Raw genomic sequence first — 20,721 nt, forward strand, 5'->3', positions numbered from 1 at the left:
CCAGTAGTGACCCAGGTGTGTGTTCACAGGGGTATTTAACAGCTTTTTGAATTTTTTTTAGCACAACACTTACTCTTTGACATGGTTGCAAATACACTGTTTCTTCAGCTGGTAAGAATTGATTTTGTGAGTTTCAGAACTATCAAAATGTTCTAAATGCCAAAAGCTGACAATTCAAAGGAGTTTGGAGCTATTGTTCTTCAAAGGTGCACATTCCAGAGCTTATTTTTGATCAAACTTGCTCTAGTGTGTTTTTTAGAGTCTGTTTTATTTTACCATGCAGCAATTTTTTGTCTGATAAGAGGTTACTATAGTTAGAGCCATACTGAAATCTTACCTTACTGTTTTCAAATGCAGCAGAGTACATTCAGTTCTGACGCTGTTTCTCTTGGAGAAATTAACTTTTCACTTCTGCAGGGCTGTAAATTGAACTACATGATTGATTTCTTTTAAATCAAACTTTTTCATTCACTGTTACCTGAGGAACGTGACTTGAATAACATGTGAGAAAGCTTTTGATTGTTGTTTTATCTTCCCCCTAGAAAAAAGACTTCTTGTTTTGTTCCAGGTGGTTTGTTGCATCAAAATCTTGGAATGATGAGTAATATGTTCAGTCTGAGAGTTAATCTTTGGGGAAGAAAGTTAATTCTGGGGTCAGTGATCCAGTCGATCACACAAGGACGAGTAGAGAACAAGGAGCAAGTTACAAGAAGGGATTGCTGTGCAGGGAGAGCCAGCAGCCTCTTTGGCTGCATTCACAGTGGTGCAAGTGTTCTGGAAACCACACCTGGACACTGGTGAATGCTAACTGGTGCATTCTTTCCACTCTGAATCCAGTGTGGCAGTGTGACACCATCCAGAGCTCAGCTGGAGGCAAGCTTTTCTGCTGAAATCTGTCTGTGATTTATTCTTTTTCTCAGTGGCAAACACTGACAGTCTGCTGGTGGGTTTGAGGGGCTCTGTACATCATCTGATTTGGTGTTTGGCATGAGTTGACCCCAGGAAATGGCAACCCCAGGGAGGACAAAGAGGGGGAATGAAGAGAAGCTCTGAACCCCCATAAATTTGTGATTGTAGACATTCAAGTTGTGAAAGGACTTCAGAGGATGACAGCTTGAGTGCCATGAAGACTCTGATGATGAGTTGCTTCTAAGTAGATAGGGAGCAACTTAATATCTTTGAATCCAGGGTGAAGAAAATAGTTGTGAAGCTTTGCCTCTGCTGATGATTTGGAAAAAAGCCCAAAACCCCAAACAACACACAAGTTAGGAAGCTGTTTAAATTTTACTTCTGATTTTTTTTTTGTCTAGGCCAGAAAGCTGCTGCTCCGTGTCATTGTTCAGTTTTGTCTTAGCACTCATAAGGCAAGTACCATTCACACTAAGGTGCCTCACTGCTGCAGGGTTTGGGTGCTGTTGTGCAGGGCAGGTGCCTGTGGGCATCTTCAGAAGGTTTATGTGCTATTTCAAAAGAATCAGACTGTTAACATTTTCAAGCAGTTTGAGAAATCCGTATCTTGTGCTGGAAGTGGCAAGCAGAGTGACAGCACAGCAGAAAAACCAGTGCTTGGAGAGATCAGCTGAAGTATGGTCTCTGCAGCAGCTTCTTCTGCTGGAGCCTCTGACAGCCAGGCTGCTCAGGCTTTCAGCAAGTACTAGAAATGAAAGATAAGAGTGTCTTTTAATGGGAGGCAGAAATGGAAGAGTTTGGCTGTCAGTAAGGTGTGGCTGAGTTGGGCAAGGCAAGCTGGGTGAGAGGAGTTCTTTAGCACAGGTATATGCAGCTCCCTGATTTCTCAGGTGCAAATGCCAGACCTGAGATTCAAACCATGTTATAACTGATGCAGCAGGCTTTGGTTTGAGCTCCTGTTAATGTGCTCCATTTAAGAAATAATAGGGTTTATTCTTGGTTAGAGGTCTGCTTACACCTGAAAGCAGCATCATTGGAGATATTTAGGTACCACTCCTTTGTGTTTTGTGCAGTTGTCAGTTTCTTTTCCAGTTTCAGGACCTGTCAGAGCTCCTGGGCTTTAAAATAAATTTGCTTATGAGCAGGTTGCAACACAGGATTACCCCCCCCCCCCCCCCAAAATAAAATTACAAGATGTATTTCAAAATTAATTTTCCTAAATCCTTGGTGATGTAGGTTTTTTTGGCAGTCATATATCTTGGATGGTTATGTAAGGCTTATTTTAAAGCAGAGCACGCACCAATACTGTGATTTGAGAGCACGTGGAGGTAGCTGCACTAACACCTGCTTGCTCTAAAAGGAGGTCTGTAGAGGCTGATGTTGCTGACAGAACTTTTTTTTCCTGGCCTGGGGTTTCTGGTGGCCTGTCTGGTTTTTCCCCTCACCCTACCCTGAAAAGGGTTGGAGGTGAGTTTGGAGCTGGACTGAAGAATCCAGTGCTGCAGCAGCTCTCTCCACAAAAGCAGAAGGTAGGAGATCAGCACAGCAGAGAACTGCAGGAGTCTTCCCTTAATGAAGTGCAAACCATTATCCACTGAAAGAGCAGCTTTAAATATAGCTAAATATTGAATAAATTATTTTGAAACACTTTACTGTAAATAATTAGAAAATGTGCCCATATTAATCTGGCACTTTTTCACTGCAATTAATGATCTTTGTTGCTTTCTCACTTAGGCAATTTAACTTTGGCAATTTACTTGCCTTTATCCATTCTTGCTTTACATCTGGGAAAATAATAACTTGAATGACTTTGTTTCAAAATCTATTTCTAAATTAATACTTCTGTTGATTTAATATTAATTTCATATTGGCTTTTCTCTGATTCATTGCTACTTTTAAAATGAAACACTCTGTAGTTGGTGCTTTTCTTAAGAGAGACTTGACAAGCACTCTGTCATGATGCTGGCAAGCCTGCAGCCTCCAGTTCTCATTTCATGTGTCTGTCAGGGCTCTAAAATACTGTATTTCCTGAAGGTAACACTGAATGTTTCAGCATGACCTATGCAGCTTGCCCTGGGTCAGGTTTTGGAATAGTATGTTGCATACTGCTAAGAATTCATAATCTAAATTTTAGGAAATGCTGCCTGGCCCTGTTGGAGTAGTGCATTTGTAATGAAGCAGTACAACTCCACTGATGAGCAGACAGCAAGAAAACACTGTCTACTTGTTAAAATAATTGATAGATACATGTGACAGCATTGCTGTAATTTTCACACTTAATTAAATTAAATGCAAATGAAATGAAATGAAGTGCAGGTAGAAACTTGCAAGCCAGTCCTTGCGTGCACTTTCTGGCTGGAGTCAGTAACTGTGGCTCAGGGTGCTGCTCACACTCAGTGCTGCAGATTCCTTCAGGTGTGTGGTAGGTCTGTAAAATCAGAGTGGCCACTCTGGGCAAGGCCACATGTCTAGCACAACGTCTTGTCCATGACTCCAAGGAAATTAGAGTGAGAACACAGCAAGCACGCATCATACTTTTCCCACATATTCTCCAAGCTTCTGGCAGTTTCCTGTGTGGTGGGTTTCCCAAGCCAGCTGGGGATTCCTGGTTAGTTAACCCTCCATGGTTATTCAGTTTCCTCTTGATCCCAGCTCCTGGCGTCCTTGACACCCTTTACCAAGAGATTCCCAAAATTTCTTTTCCCCCTCCACACAGAGAATCATTTTTCTGTTTGCTATGAAAACTTTTCCTCTTGGCTGAATTTTCAGTGTCTGTTCTTGTATTGGGAAGGATGGTGAACAGTTAGTCCCAGTAGATGTTCTTGGTGCTGACAATGTTCTTGTCAACTTCTGTTACATTTCTTTTGTAGCTTTCTCAGCTGCAGGCTTGAAGAGTATTGTACTTTGTACTAAAAGCTAACACTTCTTACATGCTCTTGCCCATGGGTGGCTGTTTCTGATAGTCAGCTTTTTAAATCCTTAGAGATACTGCCTGATGTGGTGTGAGCATGTTATACTGGTGTGTCAAGCAGTAAGTGAGCATTACTCTGCTGGCCTGGGCATAATGTGACCTCAAACACAAGACAGCTCCAGAACAGAGAGAAAATTCACAGGCTAAACTCCAAGTGCCATCTTGGCAATGTGGCCTTCCTTCTTGGTTTGCTCTACAGTTCTGCTGCTTTCCCCTTAGCAAACCTGTGAATTGAAGACATGTCAGAGAGGGGTCATTGACTTATGACCTTGACTGTTGCTGGTTGTAACTTATATTCAGATTTTAACAGAGTCATGGAATATTCTTAGTTGGAAGGGACCCATAGATTTGATTCTCTTTCCTCATCTTAATAGCAAATATTTTCACCTCCTTTGATCCTTTTTCCAGTTTCTAAGTGAGCTGAGCCGCATATGAGCATGTACTGGTGTCAGCCTCTCCTGGAACCTTGTGGGTGCAGTATCTTCCCCTCTGTGAAAACTGACCAGCCTCTGTTCCTTGCTTTCTTACCCTAAGTACAGCCTCAAAGTGATGCTTTTCCTCTTCATCCTGCAACTCACATTTTTAAGAACCTTTGAGGGATCTGAATGGCTGCTGCTCCATCAGTGATCTTTTAGAAAGGCCCAGGTGCGCATGTGCTTGAAGTGCAGACCAAGAAGCTTTGATGTTTATTTTGGGATTTTTCCTTTTGGTGAATGGGGAGAAGCACCTGACCTTGGGGCTAAGATGTTCTGTGACTGTACTCAGACCTGGTGAATGAACTTGTTCTGTGTACCACGGTATCTAAGAACAGCAGAAGTAACCATGAAATTAAATCTAGGTCCAGCTGAAGTTTGTAAGGGTGTTTCTGTGCCCTGTAATGAAATCTGGATTTGATTTTTGATGGTCTTATTTGTGCCTCATACCTCATGAAGAGATACAAAAATTGCATAACTCTCAAATAAGTGACATGGAATTTTCTTTTTGTTCCTAGAGAGCAAATCCAAAGGCCTCCAGTGGGTGATAGATACAACCATTGCATATCCCAAAGGTGAACCCATAGACATCCAGACCTGGATTCTTGGCTACCGACAACCAGCAGTGACACACGTACATTACAGGTGGGAAATGAAGCTGCTCCTCCTACACTGAGCTCAAGGATTCACGAGTTGTGTCATTTCAGGATAGGGGAAATCAGGAGCAGTGGGAGTGAGTTTTTTGTGTCTCACGCAGGTGGGCAACTCATATTATTTAAACACAATCAGTCTTTTTTTTTTTAAGTTCAGTGACTATTCTGTATCTTAGGACAGACATTTAAGTTTTGGACTAATGTCCTGTGGTTGAATAGAGTTTTGAGGAATATATCTGAAGGCTAGGTCATCTTTTTCACTTTAGTGTTAAGGTGCTGGTAAACTTGAATTTTTAAAATTTTGCTTTTTAGTAATGACAACTGATTAAAAATCACTGTTGTTAAGTAAACAGATTTCCTAAAAAAATATTCTGTTTAACTTTCTGACAAAGAAATGCCAGCTTTTTTACTCAAATAATACTTTCAGGTAGTTGAGGAAAGCAACTTGAAAAAGCAGCTTGAAAAAGTTACAACTCTCATTCACAGCTGGGATGGCAGACTATTAAAACTTTTCTCCTCAGCAGTTCTTTGTCTCAAGACCTAAACTGATGAAGAGAAGTTGAATTTTGCTTTTAGTTTACAGTGAGTTCCAAGTCACTCCAGGAGTATTTTAACACTTTTCCTCTACTAAGTAAATTGTTGCATTTTATCCCAAAATCACATTATTTTGTCTTACTCCCTCTTGATTATTTGGAGAGCTTTTTTTATAGAAAGCTTTCAAGTATTCTTGTGTGGATCCCCTGGGTGGCAGTTAAGTGGGAATGACCTTCTCCATCATCACAGCTGTGTCAGTGTTGTGTGATGCAGAGTACAGGAGCTCCTTTCCACAGCCGTGTTTAAATCTGTCCTTACTTTTTATAGCAAGCTGCCTTCCAAGTTTCCCTGAAGGTGAGCATACTTACACCCTAATTTATATAAGATAGCATTATATCTGTTGTCCTTTATTCAGGTCACCTTAGTACTCTGTCAGATCTCTGGGATAATTGCAAGTTGAATGTATTTAGAATTCTTCTGAAAAATATTTCCAAAAATACTTTCTTTGAAAACAATAGTAAGTTAACATAAGTTGAATTCATTTCCTGCTTCTAAATGTATATTCAGACCTATCTTTGATCACAGGCATAAATATGATGCAACCTTTTTTGCATTGAACTTGAATGTTTAAGTTCTTGTAGTACTGAAATTCTAAGAATAATATAAATTTTTTTGGTGGGGGTGTAAGGTCTAAGTCACTGGGTTAAACAGGGGCAAGCCCAGCCTCTCTGTTTGACTGCTTTCTGTATGTTTTTAATAAGCTCTGTTTGTCATGGCTGACCCTGTAACAAACAGTTGAAGTGTGTCCCAAATGGAAATCCATGCACTATCTCTTCCTGGCTGAGCACAGGGTGTGATGGGTCTGAAATGAGCCCAGAGTGTCTTGGGTTTGGCTGGAGCTTGTTCTGTCTTCCAGTCCTGATAGTTCTTGAGGCACACGGCCCCTGCACTCTGAGATGGGTGCAGGTGGGCACATGGGTGTCCTCTGAAATTTTCTTTAAATGTACATCAAGTCTGTCTGTACTGGTGTTATACTTTCCGGCATTAAGTGCAATAAAATCTTACTCATTTTTTGTAATTTGTCTTGGGAGATAACATTTGAAATAAATTTAAAGAGTAAGTTTGAAATAACTGGGAAGAGAGCACAATAGTTTATCTGTAGTTTCTTTTAACTGAGTTATAGGGGGGGGAAAAAAGCACCCCTTTGGAAAAAGCGAAGAATAGTTTTGTCCAAGTGCCATCTGTGTTGTATGAAAGAAGAATCAGGATTTAAACATGCTTATTCCCTTTTAGAGTAGTCCAGAGCGAGGTATTGATGTATGACAGCAGTGGGGACAAAAGGAGCATTTTCTGTGCCGCTCAAACTGGAGCAGAAGAGACTGCAGAGCTACTTTTGTTCTGGTGGCTCAGTCAGTCCCTTCTGCTGTGCCCCTGGATCACCACCTGTCTCTTTCTGCTTTACGGACTTTAAAATCTGGTGGTTGCCTTTTCTCATAGCCGGGGCCTTTGCTGCAGGATTATTTCTTTCTCATCCAGCTCTGGGAGCAACAGAAGAGAACACAGCAAGGAGCCTTATGTTATAATTTTTAGGTGCTTTTCTGACTGGTGGAAATGGCAGAGAAGGCTTGGTTTAATCCAGTAATCTTTTTTTTTTTTTTTTGAAAGCTCAATTTTGATAATGAGTTGAACCTTGCTTTTCAAACTTCAATTTTCAGTACAAATGACACCATTTTCAGAAGTTCATAATTAGGCAAAGCTGTGGCCTGATTTTCCTCAGAATGTCAAAAGAAACCTCCGTAGAAAAAAGAACAGTTACCACGTTTGGATCTAAAAACACAAGGTGTGAGAACTTTACCCATCTATTGAATAGCTTTTTGACCCTGACTGACTTTCCTCATAACTTACTGGAAAGTGCTGCAAAACTCAGTTTGCTGTCTAAAATATAATACTCAAGAAAATATCTGATGAACTTCCTCCAGGCCAAATGGCACTGGGATTTTTGTGGGAGATGTCAATCCATCTGGTGCAAGGCATGTCAAACTAGAGGCATCACTGTAAGACCTGCCTTGTCATGAGTCTATTGGAAAGGTTTGTTTGCTCTTCTCAAATAGTTTAGGTTTATGCTTGGGTCCTTGTGTGGTGTGTTGCCTGTAAGTCCAGACTCACTACAATTCCTCTCAGCAGAAATAAGCCGAGTGCTTTGGTGTCCATGTAGCAAGGCCACGGACTGGCTGCCATTCTCAGCTCCCACCATTTCTGTGCCATGAGTCAGGTTTGGGGTTTATTTCCTTTCATTTCACACCAGGCACTTGTTTAGTTTGATTGGCTTGGTGTTTCTTAGCTGAACACCAAGTCTCTCCAGCAATGATTTCTTGTGTGCTGCAGTTCTGTTGGCAGAACCTGAGATCTGCAAATACAAACCCCCCTGGCTGTGAAGCTGGCTCGGTGCTTAGCGTCCCCTCAGTCAGGGATAGTGTGAGGCTGGGTTTTTTGCCTTGGTTTCCTGCAGGGTGAAGCCCTTGGATGCTCCCATGCCACCTTTGGGCTGTGTGACAGTGGCTGTGTGCAGCAGCCCTGACGTCAGAGCCAGCCTGAGTCAGCTGTGACGCAGGGCTGGCCGTGCGTGGCAGTGTCACGCAGGCTGCTCCCAGCTCTGTCCCCTTTCCTCCCATAGCAGCCTTTGTGCTGTGCCACTGCTGAAACAAGCTGTCAGCTGCTGAGCAAGTTCTATTTTTGTGTCTGCATTGATACAGATCTATTGAAATAAGCCAAGCTCCGAGCTATAAATAAGATGAAATGCATTGTGGTTGCTGAATGAATGTTGCAGAAGGGCATCCCGTTTGGCAGTGTATTTTAATGCACTTTTATACGCAAGTAACTTATTTTTGGTTGTGCCTGACATCTACCAACAGCCTCCACGGTCCTGGATTTATTTAGAGCCATTAAAGCAGCAAATAATATCACACTTAAATGGAGTAGCAAGTAATACAGGACTTCAGTTCAGGGTAGGACAGGTGATAAAAGGCAGTTAGTACTTGAAGTGGTAGCCATGAATTTCAGAATTTAAATACAGAATCAGAGGTTGTTTCTTCAGTAAGGACAACTTAAAAGAGATAAATTTTCTAAATATGCAATATTTCTGAAAATCCTGTGGTGTCTTCTGAGAAACCAGCCTATCAGTAGCCAATTCTCACATATGCCAGCATGTCTTTGGCAGTTAGATCTCCTGATTTTTAAAATCCTTTTTTTCCCCCTGGACTGTCATTTATTCTAATAGAATCTGGTTTGGGACATGGCCACAAATGTGTGTAGCAGTTTAGGAAGCGGCCGTCCCTCAGTCAGGTACCCAGACTGTTCCTGCAGCTGCAGCCACCTCCAGTTGCAAGGTGATGCTTCATTACTGGAAAAAGATTCTTTGCAGATTCCCATTGAAATGTGTCTTTATTTCCACCACCACGTTTCACTTCCCAGGGTGCAGCCTATGCTGCCACTGCTTTTAGCCCCTTCCCCACTTTTCCTGGGGACAGAAAATCAGCTGTTCCAGTGATGAGAAGCAAAAAAAGGTATTTCCATTCTGCTTCGATTTTCTGGTCAAGCTCTTATCCAGTCCTATGAAATTCCTTGTTTGCCACACCAGGAATAAAGATGCTCTTACTTTAATGAATGTGAAGTTAGTTTTGCCCAAAAGCTAGAAAGATCCCACTGCCCCAGAGACTCCAGGGGCTTCAGATGTTACATGTTGACATTTTTCCTTGCCTTGGCAGTTCTGTGCAATGATATTTTATTCCCCTGAGGGGATGAGCAAACTCCCAAAGGTGGGGTAGAGCCAAGGTGATGCTCATGCCTGACCACATGGACACTTGTTTCCATATCTCACTGAAAATAAGGAGCTTTTTTCTGCATCTTTTAACACTGGACCTGGCAGATGCCAGCATCCAGTGGTTGGGTTTGACCCTGTTCCTGTCAGAGCAGTGGCTCTCTGCTGTTCTTTTGGATTGCCTGTGTGGGGAGTTTTGTAACAGTAGACTTGCTCCCTCACCTTCCTGAACGCAGTCTCCTTCAAGAGAGTGTTCTTGTAAAACACAGATGCCATCTGATGGGCAGAGACCCATGGCATTAGCAGTATGTTTAGTTTAAATATAGGGGGGGTTAGATTTGCCTTATTGAGTACAGAAATGGCTTCTTTCCAGAGTTTGAGGATTTTTTTAAGAATATTTAATCTCTAATTTAGATTAGTCATTAGTAAGAATGTTCTGCTGGTAAAAATAACTCTGGATAATCTAAAAATATATTTGAAAATGCTTCTAAATAGACCAGCACTTACCATTGCTGAGTTGTGGCAGCCAGTGTAGCATTGCTGGAAAACCAGTTGTTTTTCAGTCTGTTAATGTTTGTTCAGTCTGGGTGTAGCAGTGGCTGCTTCTCAGACTTCAAAGCAGCAGAGTTTATCTCCAGAGATTGAAGCATTCTGGCAGCATTATTGATCCACACAAGAGCCTGGGTGGATTCAAGCAGGGAAGTGGTGTGCAGTGCTTCCATTAGTCTCTCACAGCGCTGGTATCACCTGTGCTACTGCACTGCTCCATTAAAGTGCCAGCTCACAAATTGTCTTTAACAGGTATCTTGCAAGATCCTGTGCTGTTTCCAGATTAGGAAGAATGTTCTTGACAAAACAGAGTTGTTATCCATTAGGTCAGGGAGAAGTGAAGGCAGAGGTGAAGAATATCTTAGTCTACAATGGAGACTGCTGGTGAAGCCAGGTAACCCCTACACTTCTGTCCTGAGGCTACACGCGTTCTCTTAGCTGTGAACCCTCTTAAAACCTGGGTAAGCAAGCATCTGTCCTTCAAAAATTCTCTGTGAAACACAATATTCAGTTGCTGAGCCTTTTATCTCTTCACAGCAGCTCAGCAGAAGAGAGTAAAAATAGTGCTTGGCAGTCCAGTTGTGTTTGGGGACACAGAGTAAGTCTTTGTAAGTGTTCTGCCCTCAGCAAAATGGGCCTTGCTCTGTGGGTGTTTGTTACTTGCTGCTAGGTGGTTTAATTTTAACCTGCTGTATAGCATCTGGGCTTCAAGATAAAATAGTTCTTTATTTGTCTTTGTTCCTAATATGCAGACTGAAAACTTGAGCTGATTACTGAAGCACCATTTCATAACATTTGTCTTTGGGCAAAGACTTTCCTTCAAACTCTGTTTTATCTGAGATAACAGTTGCTAATTTCTGGTTACCAAGACTGGCTTTACTGGAGCATAGAGAACTCCACAGTGCCAGGAGGGTGTAGGTAGAGTTACTCCAAAGGCTACAGAGATAGCTGAGTTAATGGTGATACCATAGTGTGTAAATAAAATCATTCATCTTCTTTTATTGAAGTTGTCTCTGTATGCCAAAGCACTGTGGTTTGTAATTCACTCCTTAGAGCAATGATGGCTGCTTCACTCCCCCACTTCCAGCTTATTTTTCCATGCATCAGACTGAAAGGAGGAAGGACAAATGACAAATGAACAAAGCTGGCAGAGATGTTGAAAACTGTAACAGCAACAAAAGCATTCTTCAGAAGTGCCTTATTTTCTTACTCTGACGTTCCCAGATGATTGTGGTGTTACTTCCAATTCTTTGCAGTATGATCAGTTGAGAAAGACTGTGTTGAAAATGAAATGAAAATTGACTAATGAAAATAGAAGCATGGTGTAAATGAGAAGCTAAGTGGGAGCTCACCTGGAAAGAGAAACCTACAGTAAAGGCTTTGCATTTCAGAGTGTGAATTTTTCAGGTTAGCCTGATACACAAATCTCTCCTGCCTTGGCATGCCAGTACAACACGGTGGATGTGTAAGTTCTTGTATATATCAAAAGGCACTGAGGGTCTGCTGAGGAGGTTTCACACTTACTGTGGGATTGGAAATCCGATTTTGAAATAATCCAGTGAGGTGTGGTGGGTTATTTGGGAGTTTCAGGATGTGTGTACCACATTGAATTCTGCTCTGGGTGTCTGTTTGTCTGAGCCACCTATTATTCAGCATAGAAGTACCAAAACACTAGCAGTTCTCCCATTGGTGTTTTTAAAACAGAGCAGCAATATTTGAGTGCAGGGTCAGTTGTCAGTGTAAAGTGTGCCTTGTAAATTTCAGAGAAAGCTGCCAGCATCCTTTGAAAAGTACAGAGGGCTTGTTTTCTGGGATGAGGAAGAGCTGTTGGTGCATAGTGATGTCATTATGTGGCTTTTGCCTGCTGAATTGTTTCTTCAAAGCTGTGAATTAACTTTCTCATTTTTTTATTTCTTTCATTCCACTTGGTTTGTATTCTTCTTAGGGAATAGTAATATAGTGTGGTGGTATTCTATTAAAAAAAGAACAAACCAGTGCCTTAGTAGTTTTTATCAAAAGCTGTAGTGCAGCATTTGGTGGAGACTGATGCCAGTGTCTTCTGTGTGGTTCTGGATGGCAGCCTGGAGTTTCCCACTCTTGTACCCTTAATGCCTCTGGGATCTGAGTTGGAGAGAGTGCAAATCATGGAGTTAGATTTATACAAAAGTCTTGTTCTCTCTGTTTTGTGGTGGGCTGGGGCAGAAGAGTTTTGTTCTCCACATGCAGAATACGTTTGCTAGGTTTAATTTGTGTTTGTTTCTTTGATAGGATTTTTCCAGTGAAGGATGTACCTGCAGAGCCTGAAGCTCTCACAAACTGGCTGTATCAACGATTCATTGAAAAGGAGGACCTCTTGACACATTTCTATGAAACAGGTAGGATGCTACCTAGCAGAGAGAACTGTGCTTTGCTAATGACTTTACTTACAAGGATCTCAGAATTGTTTAGGAATGTGTAATTCCTTCACATGTGTGATACAATTATTGCTATTACAATTATTGCTACTATTACTGCTTTTTATGTGGCAAAAAGTATGATAAAGAATTATCTAGGAAAGGTAAATTACCTGGACAACATTAGAAGTAGAATAGTGTTTGGGAGCTGTCAAAAAGCACAGTTCAGCTGTGAAATGTGCTACTATGGGACTTCATGGCAAAGATCCATGATAGAAGTATAATTGGAAGGACCTGTGAGAATTACATGGCACACATTCTCTGGAGCTGTGATCTGCAGCCCTGTGCATCACAGTTGTTGATGGGAAGTGCTCAGTGTCTCAAATCAGCTGAGTTTAGTATTCCTGGGTGACTGTGTTAAAAGAAGATGCTTCTTCTGTGAGATGATTTATTGCAAAATCTGCTTTAATTTACTTTTGAGTACTTAATTTGTCAATCCAAGTGCTTAAAGAGATTAATAGAATTCTTTAACAACCTAGAGTTGTATTTCTTTTTATGAAATGTTGTTGTCACTCAGCCACCATTGATGGCAGAGTTCAGACTCTGCTATATAAATCTCATCCAAATGCATATATTGGACTTTATTAGACAAATAACTTTGTGAATATCTTTTAAAATACAAGTGTAGCAAATACATTGTAAAGAATTCTTGGGTTTGTGACATTATTTTATGCTATTGAAATAAGTCATACCCATAAAATCTAACTAGTCCAGAATTTCTGAGTATAATTAATATAATCAGATTTATTCATTAAAATGCACTTCCAAAATAGCATAATTGGTAATAATTTGCCAGTGCAATCAGTATGAATTAATAAAGACATGTTTTAAATGTAAATGCTGTGACATAGGACCTTATTAAGGCATAAATTAGTATAATTTAAGGTTACTGGCTTTTATACTTTTTGAGAACTTGCTTGCATTGCTTTAGTTGGCCTACTGAAAAAGTGCTGCTACAGTTTTTGGAAACCCCTTGGAAAGATCCTGGGGTTGACTCTGAGGGGAGTCCCTGAGGCTGCTCAAGAGCCAGCTTTGTACTTGGCACATGGTCACAAGCAGGTGTGGTTTTAAGACTTAGGGCTGTTTATGTTATAATTAATCATTATTACTGTTATCATGATCATCATTATATTATTTTACAATACACACTGCTTAGGAACTTCTCTTTCTTAATAAAGCTTACTTCAAAAAGCTGGAGTAACATTTAACGCTCCATGAAACTTTAAAAGGTTGCATTGACTAAGCCAAGAATACGTTTCTTGGCTTATTTTTATTTGGGAAGAGAAAGGTGCTCTGGGCTTTGTTTCTTTCTCCATTTTGGTGTATTCTTAAGTGTCAAGAACTTAAATCATCTGTAATATTAGACCTCTGGAAATCCAAACCAAAAGAAAAATATGCCTAAAATTTGACATGAAGCTAATCCCATAATTTTTACAGGTGCATTTTACACATTTCATTTATAAAATTAGAACCATTTCAAGTTAATAGCTGTAGGTAACAGACTCCTGTTTTAGGCAGTTAGTGGAAAACTTGTATTGCCAAGTTCTTGTTTTCTCTGAACTCTTCAGCAAGACAACCTTGAAGCCTTCAGTAACACAAGTGAGATTGCATTTAGCAGGACAAAAACACTTGGGGACCAATTAAGGAGAAAACCCCAGCCATAAGCTAGGAGCAGTTGGAAAAGAGTGATGGTGTACTACTGAAGTCATTGTGCTCCTCATTCCCTGTGGTGTGAGGTGATGAAAAAAGTAAGGAATGGCTTCCCTAATGCTATGGAAACACTCCTTGTTGTGCCAGATTGGAAACCTCATCTGGAAATCCTGCATACTGTCCCTTCTCTCTGTCAGGGAATACAAATGGAACTGGGAAGAGGGACAGGTAATCAGAGCTGACATTAAGGGAAGGTGGAGTTGTTTCTGTGAAGGACAACTAAAAGTACTTGGCTTGTCTCAGCTGGGAAAGGGAAGGGTCAGAGCTGGCTTGGGAGGGAGAGGGGGAGGAGACAGCTCTCTGTACCTAGCAGGGAAAAAGTATTCAAAGCAGAGGTCAGTGTTGGTACAGAAAAACAAATGGACCATGGAAGAACAAATCTAGCCTAGAGTGGACAGATAGAAGCTTAGCTGTGAGTTACTGGAGAGTAATAATGTGGCAAATCTGCACAAGTGTGAAATACCTGTCAGGGAGAGGTGGATGGGGCTCATCAAGGATGTTTTTAGGCTTTTTCCTTGTTTACTTTTTTTTTTTTTTAATTAAGGGCATTCATGCAGGAAGAAAATCTTTGTCTCAAATGCTTGATTGCAGTTCCTCCAGTGATTGCAAATGTGAAGCACAGAGATAAGCTGCTGATGGTATCTAATTGCCCAAATTGTGTGGTTCCCAAGATTAAAAATTGACATTGCTGCATCTTTACTCTTTGAATCATTAATTTCATTTTCTTCTGAGAGAAGTTGAGACTCCATAATGCTGCAGCAAGTACATCATCTTTGGTGTATTCAGAATTTTATATCCCCTGTTCAGGATTACAGCAATGAAAGTGCTTTATGTCATCAAGTCTTTGTGCATCTGAGTACAATGTAACACAGATGATTTAATATGCTGATCTAAATATATGCAAATAGTTTGCTTATAGCCATAAAGCTCTGATGTATTCAGGCACATTTAATTTAGTGTTGCAAGTCAGAAAAAGTCAAAGTATGGAAAAACCAAATTTTATTGTCAGATGAATCTCTTCCAGTCTTTCCCATCTAAGCAAGGGTTTCAGTAAAGAATTTCTGGAAAACTCTGTGGTAAATGATAATGTTTCCTTAGTCAGTATGACTGAGTGTTCAAACAATATGTGGGAACTGTTCTTTAAAGAAGGGGTGGTGTGTGTGTATTTACCTTTCCAAGAGGAACCTCAAGAACATATGTGTGTTGCTTCTTCACAGTATACAGTATCACCCCCAAACAGCTGTAGGGTTTAATATGGCATCCCTTCAGTTTGATCATGGAGGTACTAATAGAACTTCAAAAATAGCACAAAACTTAGCTGATAGTTGGATTTCTCTGCAAAGGTTGAGTACAGTGTCAGCAGCTTCTAAGGAATGCTTTCAGGTTGATGCTTGAAATTTATAAGGAAATCAAAATTGCTCTTATTAATTAAGGGGTTGTGTTTTGGTTTGGGGTTTTTTATTTTCTTGAAGGCTTCTGGAGAATCTTTCATAAATTGGACAGCATTAGAGCATAGAGCAGTACCCAGTTAATTTTGTGTGGGCGCCATTGCTGGGACAAGCAGTAGAGAAGCGATGAAGTGGTGCATTAAGGCTGTCATCTCTGTGCAAAGCACTAAGTGTGTTTTCTTTTCTCTTGCAGGAGCTTTTCCACCACCCCAGGGTCAGACAAAAGCGATTTCTCGGGAGATGACCCTCAGTAACCTGTGGCTGGTTGCCATACAATCATTTGCATTTTTGTCAGGAGGGATGTGGTACTGCCTCTTTCAGTATTTGTACCATTGCCTATTTTAAAAGTGGAATGGGACCTGAGGACACAATGGGAATCCAGGCTCTTGCAAATGAGTATCATGTTGTATGTGCAAATGTGAATATTCAAGAGTAAAGGAAAATACTGGATGGACTTTTACCTCTCTTTGGGGGAATTTTAAACTCCACTAAAAGTGAAGATCAGTAACATAGTGACCTGATGATGTATTATTTTAAGAATTGTCTGTATTTTTAAAAATGTATACTCTCACCCACACTTAAGCAAATTCAGCATTTGGACAAAAGGTGCAATCGTACAACCACCGTAGAAGAATGTCTGTGACAAGAAAGCTTTGTCACCACAAGTATTTCTTGGCATTGTAGTTAGAGCTCAGAAAATTCAGCAACTTGTCTCTTCAGTAGTGTGTACGGCATTGGTGTGGTAGAGATTCCTCATTTGCACAACGTGTACTTTACTGCAGCTCATTGTGCTGGAGGCAGAATCCTCAGCAGAGCTGTGGAGGTGTCTTTGTGGCTACGCAGTCAGCAGTAGTTGTAGCAGACACATCGATCTGAACCCAACACCCAAATAAGATCTGGTGTCAGGTCTGTCCTCTCCTCTGAGGCACTGGTCCTCAAACAAGCATTGCAGCATCACAGTGTGATTAAAAGCTGTCCACGTGGGATGAATCAGCCCATCCCTGCTGTGGTCTTGCCATCAGCTCTCCAAGTTCCATGTGCTGCCAGTGTCTCATGTTATAGGGAAACTTGGAAAATACAAAGTCACTCGGTTAAATTCCCTTTTTGCTCAGAATGCAGCTAAACCCTCACCATCAGTTTTGAAAATGCACTTTCAAAGGTGAAAAGTCAGTGAAGGAAAGACATAGAACATAGGGAACAGAGGGAAGCTTTGTTTGTCACACGTTGGAAGGCAGAGCAATTCTAGCTGTTTCTGAAGGTCTGCTGGTGCTGCTGGTGATTTTTAGCCACCTTTGTATTTTGTATACTGCAGTCCAACCAAGGTGACCTTGGAGTGGTTTATAGAGGCCTTTTTCTCCCTGCTAGTTGCAACAGTGCTAAATATACTTGTGGGAGAGTTTCAATAATTAAATGCCAACCATCTTAATGTTTTGCTAAGGAGTAATAGAAGAAAAACTAGTTTCGTAAAAAGAAAAAATAGGTATAATTGCTATCATAAATCTGTAGGAAGATACTACTGAAAAAATAAGTATGGTAAATATTCTGAATAACTACATGGAGGGCAGTATTAATTAGCTCACCACCAAAATCTTACTGCTAAAATCTTACTGGAATAAGGAGGGGTTGAACTGAAGGGCAGATGGGAACAGAGGACACTTTCAGATGTGTAGAGCAGGATCCTTTTGAAAGGATGTCGGTGATGTACAGCCTTACTTCTGGCAGGTCTGGTTGGCATTGTGTTTATGTGATTATGCACAGATTTGCGAGAACAGTTCCTAAAATAAAACTAATCTCTCTAAATACAGGCAGGGTAGCCAGAATTTCAGATGTTGGCATACTGCCTTCTACAGAGTAATTTTGTTGAGAACAAAGTAAGCCCTCAGTAGTTTTGGCTCTGAGCTAGCAATATTGATTCCCCTTCTGTCTCCCTCTGCTGCTACATGAATCACAGGAGGTGGTGTGCAGAATACAAAACCTTGCCAGTGTTCCCTTTCTGTGGGGAGGCAAAGAGCATACCAAAACACGAGGCAGTGCCAATTTCCCCTGGCTTTGTGGAAAAATACTTTGTCAGTTATGCCATCCCCGCTCCTCCCCATGCAGCAGTGGTTGCTCAGTGGGGATGGATGCAAAATGACACCACAGTAAGGTCCCCTGAAGTGTGTGCTCCTCCCCTGACTCCACAGGAGGCTGGAGGTAAAGTACAGTGGTTGCTAATAGCTTCATGTTTGAGGCAAGATGCTGTTTATAAATACCATCTCTGCACCTGAATTCTGGTGTAACCATTAAAAAGAGGTAGGTATGCCGTGATACAAAAAGGAGTCCGTGGAGTATTTGTTGTTTCGTGTTGTTCTTGCTAAAGTTCAGCTGATGGAATGAATGTATTTAATCTGCCATTTGACAGGGAGGTGTTGGGGCAGCCCAGCACTGTTACGTGTCAGTGGTTATTTCTGCTGCCCGTGGGACTGACTCTTTCAACTCCAAAAGGCAGGTGGCAAGCTACTCACTTGCTGTCCTCCCCCATGTAGTTTGATCAGAACCACAGAGATGCCCAGAGTACAGCTCATTTTATTTTGAGCTAGGACAGACTGGACTGATGCAAAAAGGGAAGTTTATATAAGCAGAATACACAGCAGTTGCTCACATCAGGAGATTGTTCCTTATAGACCCTGTGAACTCCATGTAAGAGCATCTTGTTTTGTCAAATGCAGTATTTTTATTTTCCCAGTGGGTTGCAGTCAATAGCAAGTGTTCACGTGCTGCCTCAAGAAATTAGCACTGTGCAGTAATGTTTCAGACAAGCGTTTGATTGATCGGGTCATGTTCATTTTCACTTTGTTCCTCTGTAGTTCTTACTCTTACAAGAGGTTTGTTTCCAAGCACTGGTTGTTGTTTCAGTGGGGTGTGGAAACAATGTCATGTCCCAGGCTTCTCTCCTGCCTGCACTGGGAAATGTGAAGAGTGCCTGACACCACAGCTCTGTATGGCCAAGTTGCTGTGGGTGACACCGGGATGAAATTGTTGGAAAGCAACACCAGAGGAGCCTCCCAGCATGATCCTGGATGCTGCTTCATGAAAGACAATAAATTGGATAAAATAAGTTTTGCTATGAAGGGAAGAATGTAAAATGGATACAATATGTAGGAAATCCAGTGCTAAAAATACCATGCTGGTCCAGACTGTCTGGAGCTTAGCAGGTGAGTCTGTAAAACACAAATTCCTGTCTGCCTCAGTTCGGTTCTACCTTCTGGCAGTTGACTGCAGTTCTGGATGTAATGGGCATTTTGCTGCACCATTCATGGGTTGCCTCCTCTGGAGAGTTCAAAATGTGTTTTGATAGAAACATGAATGAACTGTACAGTTGATCACAAATTATTATCACATTGAGTTTATAATGAGGGGGAAATAATGGGAAAATGTGTAAAATTATCAAAAATGAAAAATTCACAGAAAAAATTCCAACAGAAAGCTGTTGCACACAGAAGTGAGAACAGAGCAATTTGAGTGCATTGCTAATAATAATAATAAGAATAAAGATGGTTCTCTGCCAGGGTTGCCCATAAAACATCTCCACATTTCTATGTTTAATTGTTCATAAAGAGGTTGTTAGAGTTGAAGTTGTGTCAGTCCTCATGGTTTAGCTTTGCTGCTCTGTGAATCCCATGATGTGAAGAGCACCTGTCCATCCGCACCAAGCAGTTTCCTCAGTGCCCTGGGCTGAGTGCACTGTCATTTCAGTCTCACTTGGGTTCCACATGTGGTTCTGTTGAATCTTGCAATAGTGGTGTCTCTTTTTCTTCTTTTTTTTTTTCCTTTTTTAAAGTTGCTATCACCAGATGTTGAAAAGTGAAATTTCAGTTTACTTTGATTTCCTGGAAAATGAAAAGCTTCCCTCTCCCTCCTCCCCCAGCATCACAAATAAGGTGCATCTTCTTGCAGTAAAAATAAAGCGATCACTGTGGTACTGTTCTTGTTCACTTGGCTTGCAGATGATAGAACGTTTCTTTGTGTGACACTGCCATAAAGTGCTGTTAACTTTTCTCACCTGTTTGTACAACATAATAACAGATACCGATCACTGTGTGTGACAGGATTCAACTGCTCCGCTTTGCCTTGACATAAATTTTGGGACCAAAGGTACCTAAAACTGGGATTTCCAAACCACGAGCCCAGGCTTGGATGCATTCTCTTGACAGTCAGCTGAAGATTTTGTGGTGATCTGATACAATCACACAAAACAGTTATACATCTGGGGTTCTGTATTTTTTGGAAATAATGGAGCCATATGAAATAAAGGGTTATTTTGCAAAATTGCATACTTGATAGTTTTTACACTTCTTTTAAAAATAAATGGGAAGAGCAAAATGGAAACCATACTCTGGTTTAAAATGTCTGCATACATTAGAAATGCTTCTGAGCAACTCTGCTTTTTCTGTAAGGGCTGTAGACTGCCTGGCTGTGATAGAAGTCATCATTGGAAGGATTCTATGCATTTTAAAATCAGACCTTTTATTTTATCATGAGATAGTGAAGTAATTATTCACTGAACAACTGTCCTATTAAAATGAGTTAGTTACTTAAATTACTTCACCATGATGTTCATACTGTATGATGAACAGGGGTTTTTTTATAGCAGTTATCTTCACCTCCAGTTTTCTCCTTCCCTTCTCTGTTTCCTGCATTTTTGTGTTGTGTGATAAAATGTGGAAACCTGGAGTGACTGTCAGTGGTTTTGTGAAGGGCTGGTGATGTTTGGAATTATTTTGCTGAATTTATTCCACTGGGTATTTTTTTATAAAATCTTTCCAGCAGCCAAGATGTCTTTCAGAAATGTAGAAAGATACCAGAAGCAGTGTTTCTCTTTCTTTTCCCTGGGCTGGGTTTTTTTTGTTGGTTTTGTTTTGGTTTTTTGGGGTTTTTGGTTGGTTGGTTGGTTTTGGTTTTGGGTGGTTTGTTGGTTTGTTTGTTTGTTTTGGGTTGGGTTTTTTATTTTGGTTTTTGTTTTGGTTTTTTTGCTGTGGCAAAAATGTAGTTGATTTTTTTTCAAGACTATTTCAGATGCTTCTGATCCTTAATAGATGAGAAGATTTTCTTTGATGGTTGTATTTATTGTGCTTATCACTAATGGATACACAACCTTTACTGTGCTTACCATAAACACAACAAATAGTAAAATAACTCTTTGGTTCACTGTACAGCTGCAGCGT

At 40.8% G+C, this 20,721-nt stretch overlaps 1 protein-coding gene across 1 annotated transcript in view; it reads left to right on the forward strand.

Annotated features, from left to right (window-relative positions):
• The window catches only part of LPGAT1 (lysophosphatidylglycerol acyltransferase 1), a 58,413-nt gene extending 38,317 nt beyond the window's left edge, over positions 1-20,096 (forward strand). Inside the window, exons 5-7 of the mRNA XM_005416169.2 lie at positions 4,872-4,998; positions 12,175-12,281; positions 15,711-20,096. Of these exons, the coding sequence (XP_005416226.1) occupies positions 4,872-4,998; positions 12,175-12,281; positions 15,711-15,862 (386 nt within the window). The 3' untranslated portion in view covers positions 15,863-20,096. The remainder of the gene's footprint in view (positions 1-4,871; positions 4,999-12,174; positions 12,282-15,710) is intronic.
• Positions 20,097-20,721: the final 625 nt, after the last annotated feature.

Source organism: Geospiza fortis, unplaced genomic scaffold (genome assembly GCF_000277835.1).
Source record: "Geospiza fortis unplaced genomic scaffold, GeoFor_1.0 scaffold41, whole genome shotgun sequence".
Taxonomy (NCBI): Eukaryota; Metazoa; Chordata; class Aves; order Passeriformes; family Thraupidae; genus Geospiza; species Geospiza fortis.